Below are 12,397 nucleotides of genomic sequence, written 5' to 3'. Positions count from 1 at the left end.
CTCCTAGTGATCAGTCGTTACGACTTGAGGGCTTCAGGACCATAGACTTTTTATAATATAGGATATTGTATAATTTCTATTTTATTATTAGTATTATTGTCAATCTCTTACTGTGCCTAATTTATAAATTAAACTTTATCATTGGTCTGTATATATAGGAAAAACATTTTATATATGATTTGCTACTATCTATGGTTTCAGGTATCCACTGGGGGGTCTTGGAACATATCCCCCAATGGATAAGGGGGGACTACTGTCCAGTAACATGCATCCACCATAATAATATCAGGTAGAGTAATTTTTCTGCCTTAAAAATCCTCTTTGCTTTGCATATATGTCCCTTCATCTAGCTTAACCCCTGACAACCACTGATCTTTTTACTGTGTTCATAGTTTTGCCTTTTTCAGAATGTCATATAGGTGGAATCATATAGGGTATAACCTTTTCAGATTGGCTTCTTTTACTAAGATTCCTCCATGTCTTTTTATGGCTTGATGGATCTTTTTCTAAAAGCACTGAATAATATGTAATTGTCTGGATATACCACAGTTTATTCATTCACCTCCTGAAGGACATCTTGGTTGCTTCCAAGTTTTAGCAATTATAATTAAAGCTGCTATAAACATCATGTACAGATTTTTGTGTGGATATCGTTTTCAACTCCTTTCGGTAAATATCAAGGAGCATGATTGCTGGATTATGTGGTAAAAATATGTTTAGCTTTGTAAGAAATTGCCAGAGTGACCATACGATTTTCATACCCACCAGAGTTCCTGGTTCTTCACAGCCTTGCCAGCATTTATTTGTTGCTGTCAGTGTTCCAGACTATGGCCATTCTAATAGGCGTATCTCATTGTTGTTTCAATGTGAATGTACTTATTTGCCATCTGTTGTCTTTTAAGGTCTTTAGCCCATTTTTAATTGGGTTTGTGTGTTTCTATATTGTTGAGTTTTAAGAATTCTTTTCATATTATAGATAATAGTCTTTTATCAGATTTGTATCTTTTGCTAATATTTTCTCCCAGTGTGTGGCTTTTATTTTCATTCTTCGAGCTTACTTTATTTTAATTTGATTAGTTTTGTGGTTTACTGTACTCATACTATAAAATTTAAAAGTTATTGTATTAGTTTCTTAGGGTTGCCATAACAAAATACCAGAAACTGTGGGTGGCTTTAAACAACAGAAATTTATTCTCTCACAGTTTTGGAGGCTTTAAGTCTGAGATCAAGATGTTGTTAGTGCCAGGGCCTCTCTGAAGGCTCTAGTAAAGAACCCTTCCTTTCTCTTCTAGCTTCGGCTGGTTAGGGGGAATCCGTGCTGTCCTTGGCTTGCAGCTGTGTCAACCCAATCTCTGCCTCTCATCACATGGAGTTCTCCCTGTATGCCCCTCTGTGTCTGTATCCAATTTTCTCTGTTCTTAAAAGGACCTTAGTCATTGGATTAGAGTCCACCCCAATCCACTGTGACCTCTTCTTAGCTTGATTATATCTGCAAAGACCCAATGTTCAAATAAAATCCTGTTCACAGACATGGGGAGGTGGTGATGTTAAGACTTGCACATATTTTTTTTTTTTTGGGGGGGGGGACATAATTTTATCTGCTACAGATATCAAAGTGTACAAATGAAATATTTCCCTCTCATTGCTGTCCCCAGGCCAACTAGTTACCCTCCGCAGAGGTTACCAATGTTATTTTAGTTTATTTTAAATAACTGCAACTAACCTAAAAATGACAACTGGGGGAAAGTCTCATTTGCTCCTAGAAGAGTCAGTCTTGTTTTCATCTGTGTCATTCAGCAAATTTATCCCATGTCCTTGGCTGGGTTCAGGGATGGGGAAGAAAAGGTGAAATGTTCAAATGCACACTAAATATAGTGACCCTATATTAATCATTGAATGAAATAATATGGTACATCAACGTGACTCCCTCATTAAATGCCAGGCATTGTGTGGGTAGCACTTAATCACTCACTTGCTTGTACAAAGTAGGTTTTTGCTAGTTTTAAATCCCAGTAGAATGTTGCTAGTTTCAAATCCTAGTAACATTAAATCCTATAGTATTTGGTTGTGAGATTTCTTATTTGAATGCATGTTTTTAAGTGGGTATGAATTTGTTGCTCTGTATGTTATATTGTGAAAATGGTGCTGTTAAAGTAAAACTCTTTGTTACGAGGCACTGCTATATTGAATTAGATGAAATTTATGAAAGATCGTTTTGTTCAATGATACATAACAAAAATGCATTAATATCGTATGCCTTCAAAAATATGAAATATGGATACAAAAATTATAATGCTGCATAGTAACATAGTAAATGATCTGTGAAGTCCTGCAGTAAGCACCAACATGTTTAATTTTGGTTAGTCTACAGCTTCCCATAAATCTCTTTTTAAAAAATAATTACCTCTCTCATTACTGTTGTTTCCCAGAATACACTTGGAGAAATGAAGGTCTAGAATCTAGATAGAAGGTAGAATTAAAACATTGAGTCAGAAACCAGGCAAAGAGAGGAGATAGGTAGAACTTTTATGCTGCCAGTCTCCAATAGGAGGTGACTTGGGGGTGGGGGAAAGAGGGATGTCTTTCGGTTGCCATAGAAACCATTAGCCAGCTGTGTAAAGAGTTGGGTGGAGGGAGACTAGGGCCGTGGTCAGCAAACTGCGGCTCGCGAGCCACATGCGGCTCTTTGGCGCCTTGAGTGTGGCTCTTCACAAAATACCACGGCCTGGGCGAGTCTATTTTGAAGAAGAGGTGTTAGAAGAAGTTTAAGTTTATAAAATTTGGCTCTCAAAAGAAATTTCAATCGATGTACTGTTGATATTTGGCTCTATTGACTAATGAGTTTGCTGACCACTGGACTAGGGGAAAGACAGATCTGGTGGGAATCCCAGCACTGCCACTTACTAGTTATGTGACCTTAGACAACTTGCTGCATTTTTTAAGCCTAAATTTCTTCATCTATAGAAGGAGAAGACACAGATCCTATCCTTATATTTACTATCTAATTAGAGGATGATATTAGAAGACCTATTGTTATGTAACAAGAATATGATTATTGCTTTAAGAGAGATTCACAGTGGTTGGAGGTGGGGTTGAAAGGAGGTAGAAGCCAGCCAAGTGTGAACAATCTGGAAAAGCTTCATGGAGGAGCTAGCATTTAGGTAGGTACGTCTACATGAGTTAGGAAGACTGACACTGGGAGACTTATTAGTGGGGAGCACATTCCCGGCAGTGCACAAAGCAAGGGCAAAGGTATGGAGACGGAAGAGAAAAGACATTAGCAGGAAAAGGAATAGCAAGTGGCCTTATTTCTCCAGAGGCAGGAGAGATGAGCAGCCGTTTTAACTTGGTGGCTTGTGTGCCCTACGGGACCCAATGGTACAAATAGAGTTAGCAGTGCTAACGGTGGCTTTTGAGTAGACTGATGCATTTAATAAGCACTGTGACACCATTACCAAGTAAAGAACCTTGTACTTGATTAAAATTTAGTCTTTTCTGGGTGTTCTTAAAAATTTGATCACTGTGTTAAGGTGCCTGTACACCTAATAGACTCCGGCACAGAGCCCCCATGCAATGGGATAGGGCCACTTTCATAAATATTTCAGGACTTCTAAATTAGTGTTGAGGGAAAGCTCAAAAGATGAGTAAGATTTTAACACCATTAAATAAAGTAAAACAGTTTTCTTCTCCTAAATTCAGAAAGTTTACTGTGTTGGTGCAGTGTGATTCCTGTGGAAGGAGATTTAGTCTGTGGCATTTCCCGAAATTTTTGGATCTCAGAACTTTTTGCATCCTGCATTCATATTAACATCTCCCCAGAGATGTTCTCTTCCAGTCATCAGAGTCAGTATTCTCATTATCTTGGAGCTTTACTTATCCTTTTCCTTACCCATATTCCCTTTCAGTGTACCAGACTTTGGGTGGGATAGGGGTGGGACAGGTCCTCAGAAGGTTAGCAATCTAGGCTCCCTGGCAATTCTGGTAACTCCCGTCTCCTCCTCCAACCTCCCACTCCCTAAACTCCTCCCCTTCTCTGACCTGACCTAAAGTATTAGAAATCATTCTGTCAGTTGTGTGAACAGTTACAGCCCATTCTTCTAATCACCAATTGTTAAACTTCATAAAGAAAAACCTTATTAAAAAGTTGTGAAGAAAAATATAAATACAAACACGTAAGCAAAGGAAAGTAGGTTATATAGATCACCTCTAAAATAGCAGCAGAGCATTGAAACAGAGTGAAACATGCCTGGACTATTTCATGCAAAGGAAATATATTTTAAAATTTACAAGTTTATTTCTAAGCCTACTATACTTTGATATTTTATATTTTACATCAATATTTTAAACTCACATTAATGCATGCTCAAACCAAATAATACAATATATAGAAAACTTTCTGCTACAGACTGGGGTTTCATATTTTGATATTAAAACAAAAAACCCCCACATAATTTGGCTCAGAATTATCGAGCATCTCTTCTGCAATAGGAAAACCTACACCAAAACTCACACGGAATCCAAAAGGACCTTGAATAACCAAAACAACCTTGTTTTAGACTCACACTTCCTGATTTCAAACTTACTAGAAAGCTATAGTAATAAAAACAATGTGATATTAGTATAGGACAGGCATGTAGACGAATGGAGTAGAATAGAGAGCCTAGAAATAAACCCTTACATATATGGTCAAATGATTTTTGACAAGGGAACCAAGGCCATTCAATTGAGAAAGACAGTCTTTTCCAACAAATGGTTCTGGGAAAACTGTATATCAACATGCAAAAGAATGAGGTTGGACCCTTTTACCTTACACCATACACAAAAATTAATGCAAATGGATCAAAGATGTAAACTTAAGACCAAAAACTATAAAACTCTTACTAAAAAAAACCATAGGGGAAAATTTTCATGACATTGGATGGGTAATGATTGCTTGGATATGACACCAAAGACACAGCAACAAAAGTAAAACAGCCAAATTGGATGTTACGAAAATGTAAATCTTTTGTGCATCAAAAGACACTATCAACAGAGACAAAAGGCAACTCACAGAATGGGAGAAAATATCTTCAAATTATATATCTGATAAGGGATTAATGTCCAGGATATACGGATTGGGGTTTTTTTTTAAAGAAAAATGTTATACTATTTTTGTGAGCTAAATAATTAATTTTAAATAATTAATATTTAAAATTTTAAAATCTGCTCTGCAATTGATATTTCTCTGTGCATGTTTCTTTTTTCTTAAATTGTTAGTACTTCTTTAAGAGGTCAGAAAGAAGAATTAAAGATTTTATCATCTCTGAAATCAGGGAAGATTACAATTAATGATTAGATTCCTAGAATTTATTGATAATAAGTATCAATCATTTCAGTAGAAATCATTACTCTTTTGACTGTATAACTCATTTTAAAATCTAAATGTTTGATATTTTGACAAACATCCCCATAGTAATGTTTTCTTAATAGTTAACAGGTATAATTATATATACATATATATATATATATGCCTATTAAATGTAGTGTCATGTAGTGGAACAAAGAAGTCTGTCTTCAGTAATCCTCAAGCAAGATGTCTTTACTTCCTGACTGGATACCTCAAAATATACTAAACTTGCTTTCCTCTCAGCATCAAAATGCATATACTTCCTGTTGGAAAAGATAACACCTTTCCTTATTATGATGGATAAAAATTTTCTCTAGATAGAAGGCAGGGAACCAATATAGGGAAATGTCTAGAGGAATGTATATAAGTTGCCAAAATTTGTCCCTCCTGAGATGTTTCCAAAAGCATCGTGAATAGCATTTCGTGAATGCCTTCCCTCCAGCTGAGCTTTTGGAATAGCTCACTCAGCATTTTTGTTAAATAATATCCCTGGGACATGAACCAAATAGCATTCTCTGTTCAGTCTCATTTGTCATTTTCCTGATTCCACAAACCAGTCTCCAGATGTCAAAATATGAAGGTGAAAGTGAATGGAGTTGTTTTTATTTACAGAGCTCTCTAAATCAAACCAAGAGACTAAGATTGTCCTCTGCCTCCCGTGCACCTAAAGGCTTGACACCAGGAGTTTCTAAGTCATCTTTAACCTTCATTGTAGTTCAAAGCCAAATACTATACTCGAAGGCCATTTTATCTGAGTTATGTAATTTGTTTCATAATTTCGCCAGAGTAAAATTATGATGGGCCTTGGATAATCATTGTAACAGACACTTTTAGGATATTTACAAGCATACACTGAAGCTCAGTTGCTATTTTAATATCTCCAGCATTGCATGAAAGATTTAGACTATTGTTTTCCATTTCTGTTCTAAGTTCTTGTAAGCGTAGCTTCAAGATGTGAAGGAAATGTGAAAATGTGCTATGAAATACCAAAGTGTTCTATAAGTATTGGTTATTATATTGGTTTTGTGGAGCTTGACTTACCTGTTCTGTGTGCATTTTAGGTTTTCAAATGTGCAAGTTTTATTATATTCTATTAGGGGAAAATGGCTCATCTAGTCTTTTGAATTGCCTCAATTTTAGAAAAGAAGAACTCATAAATATTACCAAGTTGAGTTGCTTTATTTTTCAGACCAGAATAAAGGCCTAGAGAGTACCTTGCCCAAGATCACAAAGTAGAAGAGTTGAAAGAGGAACATAAAAGCCTCAAATCCCTGGCTTATTCTTCATTCTTCAGTTTAGTAGATGTGGAATCTTATTTAGCAACATCAGCAACAACCATAAAACATGTTGGCTTTGCCCATCTTATTAGCATACTTTTTTTTGGCATAAAAATATACTCAATAACAAATATGCCTTAGCAGATTTGATTTTCCCATAATCAGGCGTCATGATCAGTTTAGAAGTGTGGATCTAATGATTTTGAAATTATAGATTCCTGTATTTTAATTCACTCCATAGGACTTGTTAACTTAGTGTTATCTGTTTTTTTTTTTTGTTTTTTTTTTGTTAAACCACATGTCTTCCACTGTTTTTCTCCTATGCTTTGTATTACACTATGCCTTGCGGAAAAAAGAAAGTTTTCATAGTTCATATCTAATGTTACATCCACATTATTGCTCAAGCACAGGGGTTAGATGTAGTTTGGGACTTTACTGCGGTATAACCTGACTCTGAATTTTGTCCTCACATTGGTGAGCTGGTGGGAAAAGCCCTAACTTGCCATTGGGAAACGTGGCTGAGTTTCTGCAGTTTTCAATATAGGGTCATTGCTATCCCTCGGCACCTGTTTCATGATCGATAACGGTGGGAATACTTGTCCATTCTGTGTCTTAGAATGGGACACTCATAGCATTTCTTAGAAATTTGTAAGAGAGTGCTTTGTTTTGTTGGGGGCCCTTGATCCTTGGGGTATGTAGTCTCAATAGGGACATTAAGGATGTCACCCCAACCCCCTAATATCCATTAATGAAGAAGAAAGAGGAGGAGAACAATGTGTTATATGTTGAAAAAACATAGCCAAAACAGTGTAAAGAGGTCTAATATTATTAGCAGGAGCAACCCCCTCCCCCAACTTTTAAAATTGATACCCTAGGTCCAAGAAATTGCTTCACTGTGCTGTTTTGTATCTTCTCTTTCAAAATCTTGCCCTTTCCTAAAATCTCCTGTGAATGCTGCTGCTTCTTTAAGCTTCTCTGATTCCCCTCTCCCCTCCCGTGTTAGGTTGAGTATCATATACTAGTACATACTTATTATTTTTTACTTAGCCTAGAACTGGAATGAAAGCTTCTTCATATGTCCAAACGCTTGGGAATGAATAGACTCAATTTTAGAAAAGAAGAACTCATAAATATTACCAAGTTCAGTTACTTTATTTTAGGAGAAGGCCTTACATGTTACAGTTGCTCAGTAATATCTGTTAAATTGATTTTGGGGGGAAGTGCATTTTTTAGTATTGTTTCCCAAATTCCTTTCTTTTAATTTCACATTGAGTTATTTACCTAGGTTTAAACAGTAGGTTTTTTTTTTTTTGGGGGGGGGGGGGGAATCTTTCACTTCAAATCCCTTTTAGTATATCTTCCTTTATTATCTAGAATTTTAGAAGTTTAAAAAGTGTTATTTTGTAGTTTATTTTATATCGCAGTCTCCCTTTATTCATGGTTTCACTGGCCACAGTTTTAGTCACCCACAGTCAATTGCAATCTGAAAATATTACATGGAAAATTCCAGAACTAAACAATTCCTAAGTTTTAAATTGATCACCGTTCTGAGTAGCGTGATGAAAGACATCTCATGCTGTCCAGCTCCATCCCATACAGGACGTGAATCATCCCTTTGGCCAGCATATCCACACTGTGCATGCTCCTCACCCTTAGTCACTCAGTAACTGGTTGGGTTATCAGATTGACTGTTAAGGTATTGCAGGGTTTGTGTTCAAGTAACCCTTATCGTAGCCTAACGCTACTGCACACTGCCTACGTCATTCACCTCACTTCATCTCATCCCGTAGACAGTGTACCATCTCACATCATCACAAGAAGAAGGATGAGCCCAGCACAATAAGACAGAGAGACCACATTCACACAACTTGCGTTACAGTGTGTTGTTATATTTGTTCTATTTTATTATTAGTTATTGTTGCTATCCTACTGTGTCTAATTTATAAATTAAACTTTATCATAGATATGTTTATATAGGAAAAAGCATACTATGTACAGGGTTTGGTACTATCTTCAGTTTTAGACATCTACTGGGATCTTGGACCGTATCCCCTGTGGATAAGGGGGGACCACTATAAATCAATTCAGGTGCACATCTTTTTTGAAAAGCTTAATTTTAAATATAATTTTCCATTCACATTTCCCCCCTCTAGTGACCATATCTAAGTGTTCAAAGTTAAAAACTGAGTGTTGGGCAAATCATGACTCAAAACATTATTTTTGAAAGTAAGTTTATTTCTATTTTCTCATAGCAAACCAACTTTTAGGATAAAATTGTGTTGTCTTAAAAATTGATGGCATGTTCAAGATGGTAACCAAAACCTTCCTACCCCCTTTAAAAAGTAAGTACAGGAGCCATTGTGAGCAATGATGCTTCACGTTTCATTTTCCACTACTAGTGTTTTAAAAATGATAAAAATTATTCTTTTAAATATTATGGTAGAAAATAAAATATATCTACTGGCTGAGAGCTGCGTGTTTCTGATAGCTTTGTCTGGAGTTATGATGGAAATTTCACAGAATCATAACTCAAGTTGACATTAATGGGAATCACTTTATTTTGATCTTGCCTGGCCTTATTAGAAGGTCATTTAGGGATCTTAGATAATCAGCTGGTTCTGAACAAGTAGAAATAATGCTTTATTTTTTGAGTTTTAATCTTTGGGTGCTCCCACTAAGTGTAGCTTCAGTGTGCACCCTTCTTTTGACTGTGAACATCTCTTATAGCTACGATGACTACTAGTCTAGTCATAGTAAATGGCTGACATTTCTTTTATTCTGACTTTTGTAAAGATTCATTTTCAGATGATGCCCGAAAGTCTCTGACTAGATAGTCCCTCTTTGCTTTTCTTAGTCTTCTGCTGTGTCCCCTCTATGCAACTCTTTAATGGAGGTGGTCCTTACCCTTAATCCTAATATAAATGAGACAGAGAAACCAACTAGCATCGATTCTGACAGCTAATGAGTTTTAAATCTTTCAGCAAATGACTTCTCCTCTCCAAACTTTATTTTCCTGATCTGTAATATGTGGGTTGTATTAGGGAATCCCTAAATGCCTCTGACTCTAACATTCTGTAATTCATCAAAATTCATCCACCAAAATGGCACTGTGATAATTAGATAGAGTGACAGCTGGGTGCAGAGAAATGGCAGAGCTAAAGCTCCAGTCTACACTATCCCTGGTAAATATTCATGTTTGTATATTTTAATAATAATATTCTCAGCATTCCACCTCTACCCAATCACTCACTTAGCAAGAACCCTTCTCCCCCTTAACATTCTACAACTGTAATTTAATGAAATCTATTAGTACAAACAACATGGAGTAAGAGTGATATTTTATTATACCTCTAATATTATTCCTATTACTTGAGAAGCCAAATGAAAGATTTTTAGCTTTGACTTTCAGGAAAGAAAAATATTATCCATCTTTATTTAATGGAAGGGAAAAGGTCTCCAATAAAGAATAATGCTCCAGAATTGTTGTTCACTCCACACTTGCTTCTTCTCTTTTGGCATGCATAACCTCGTGCATTCTTAAGCATAAAACAGAAGGTGGCACGTTAAGTGAAGGCTCATTCTGAAAACTAAGGTAGACCAAAATATTGCTTTACTCTTAAAGATAGTTATAAAGTAAAAACCAAAATAATAGTGTATTCAAAGCTAATATTTGGAGGTATTTCTTAAGTCCAGAAAGGTCAGAGGGAAAGCCAGTAAATGTCAACATTGTTTGTCAGGTGGGGAGACACATCTCCTGAGGAATTTAATTTATATTAATGAGGAGTGAGACCTGCCAAAGGCTGGCTCAGAGATTGTTCTGGTGTCAATTTTAATGATTTAACTTCTTAAAAACGAACTTCTTCAACTCGTTGCTGTTTAATTGTGAGGCCTCAGTTACTCTGATCCATGCTGAACCACAGTCATGTGTTGGGGCTTCTTGAGGACTTGCCTAACTAATTTGATAACTTGCTGTCATTTCTGGCCCTTGTTTGGTGATCAGGGAGGGGACCAAGCCAATCCTAGTGAGATTCTGACAAATGTTCTAATTCAATTCAGCAGATATTCCTGAAGACCTATCATTGAGGCAATGTGGGAGTGACAACAGAGCTGCTCTTTATGAGCATTCACTGTGTGCCAGGCCTCCTACTAAGTGTTTTATATTCCTGGTTTCTAATCTTTACAGTAACTGTACGGAATTACAGACATGGAAAAGGAGACTCGGAGATGTTAGGTAACTTGCTCACGATCATACTGTTAAGTAACTGGCAGAACCAGGTTTTGAGAGGTTGGTTTGGCTCCAGTATCCATGGTTTTATACTACTTACCTATTTCTTAGGTTTTTCCTTTACTCATCTAACTTCTCAGTGTTCATAATAGTTTCCCTTTATATAGCACTGACTATGTTCCAGATATTGTCCATGGTGTTTTAGATTGTAAACCTACTAAATAGATAATGCTAATTTCCCTTATAAAGGAGAAAGGAAGGCTAAAGGGTTAAATAGTTTGCCCTGTCATACGGCTAAAAAATGGTAGGGCTGGGATTCTAACCTCCGTCTATTTGACCTTCCAAAACTATGCTCTAACCATTAGAGAACAGTTCTAACACCACTGTATCCTGAGCTGGTGAAAGGTGATAAAGCCTGGTCCCCTGCGCTCTAGTAACAGGAAGTCCGCTGGGTTGAGCTGGACACAAACTCGAGTGCCTGTAAAGCCAAGCAGAATGGTGTAAGCGTGAAATGAAGGGATTTTTAAAAGGTGCTGAAAGCACAGAGGTAGGAAAATTAATGTGAAATGGAAGGTCCAGAATTGTTTTGCCAAGATGGAGGCATTTAATGAATTGGATTTCAAAATACAAAGAATGAAAGGAAATACATTTCAGACTCGGAAACTAATTTCTCCTTGGGTATGTCTTTGGTCACATTCTTTAGATTTGAGTGTATAGTGTTTTTGTTATTCATTTCAGAGTTTGTAACTTTAGTTTTGATGTTTTCATTGGCTCATGACTTCTTTTCTAGTTGTCAGAATCTCTAATTGGTTATATTTTTTGGTATCTATGAAGTTGTTTTGATTTGTATTACCTTTGTGTCAGAGAAAGTAACTGAGTCATTCTTACTTTAGCAATTTATCAAGGTTCTCTATGTGGTCTAGTAAATGATCAATTTTTAGAAATATTCTATGGATATTTGAGATGAATATTGAGATGTTGATGAACTTTATAAAGAATTAAAGTTATAAACTTGTTTATTGATCAAGTTTATTAATTATATTATTCTGATCCTCACATATTATTTCTTTGTCTGAGGAGCTAACAAATTCTGAGACAAGAGTCTCTCACTAGCATTTTAGATTCATGAGATTCTTCTCATGTTTCTTAGCTTTTACTTTCTGTAATTTGATGCTGTGTGTTTTGGTATATAAAAGTTTGTGCTTATGTCTTCTTTTTTTAATTTTTTTATTGATTAAGGTATTACATATGTGTCCTTATTCCCCCATTACCCCCCACTTCCCATTCATGACCCCAACCCCTGTTGTCTGTGTCCATTGATTAGGCTTACATGCATGCATGTAAGTCCTTGGGTTGATCTCTCCCCCTTACCCCCCCTCCCCTACCTTCCCTGAGGTTTCATGTTCTGATTGATGTTTCTCTGTCTCTGGATCTATTTTTGTTCATCAGTGTATGTTGTTCATTATATTCCACAAATGAGTGAGATCATGTGATATTTATCTTTCTCTG

The 12,397-nt window shown here is 36.3% G+C and overlaps 1 protein-coding gene across 4 annotated transcripts in view; it reads left to right on the top strand.

Moving 5' to 3' along the window:
• The window catches only part of PPM1L (protein phosphatase, Mg2+/Mn2+ dependent 1L), a 248,654-nt gene that overhangs the window by 117,630 nt on the left and 118,627 nt on the right, over positions 1-12,397 (top strand). Inside the window, exon 1 of one of the 4 annotated variants that reach the window (XM_080655776.1) lies at positions 11,316-11,435. The exons of 2 other annotated variants lie outside the window; for them this stretch is intronic. In XM_080655776.1, the coding sequence (XP_080511902.1) occupies positions 11,400-11,435 (36 nt within the window). In that variant the 5' untranslated portion in view covers positions 11,316-11,399. Of the gene's footprint in view, positions 1-11,315; positions 11,567-12,397 lie in introns of those variants that run through there. One more of the 4 variants, XM_080655775.1, reaches the window with a different exon arrangement.

Source organism: Plecotus auritus (genome assembly GCF_963455305.1).
Source record: "Plecotus auritus genome assembly, chromosome: 2".
In the NCBI taxonomy this organism is placed as follows: Eukaryota; Metazoa; Chordata; class Mammalia; order Chiroptera; family Vespertilionidae; genus Plecotus; species Plecotus auritus.
Note: the sequence above shows the minus strand (reverse complement) of the source record. Positions and strands in the feature narration are given on the sequence as shown.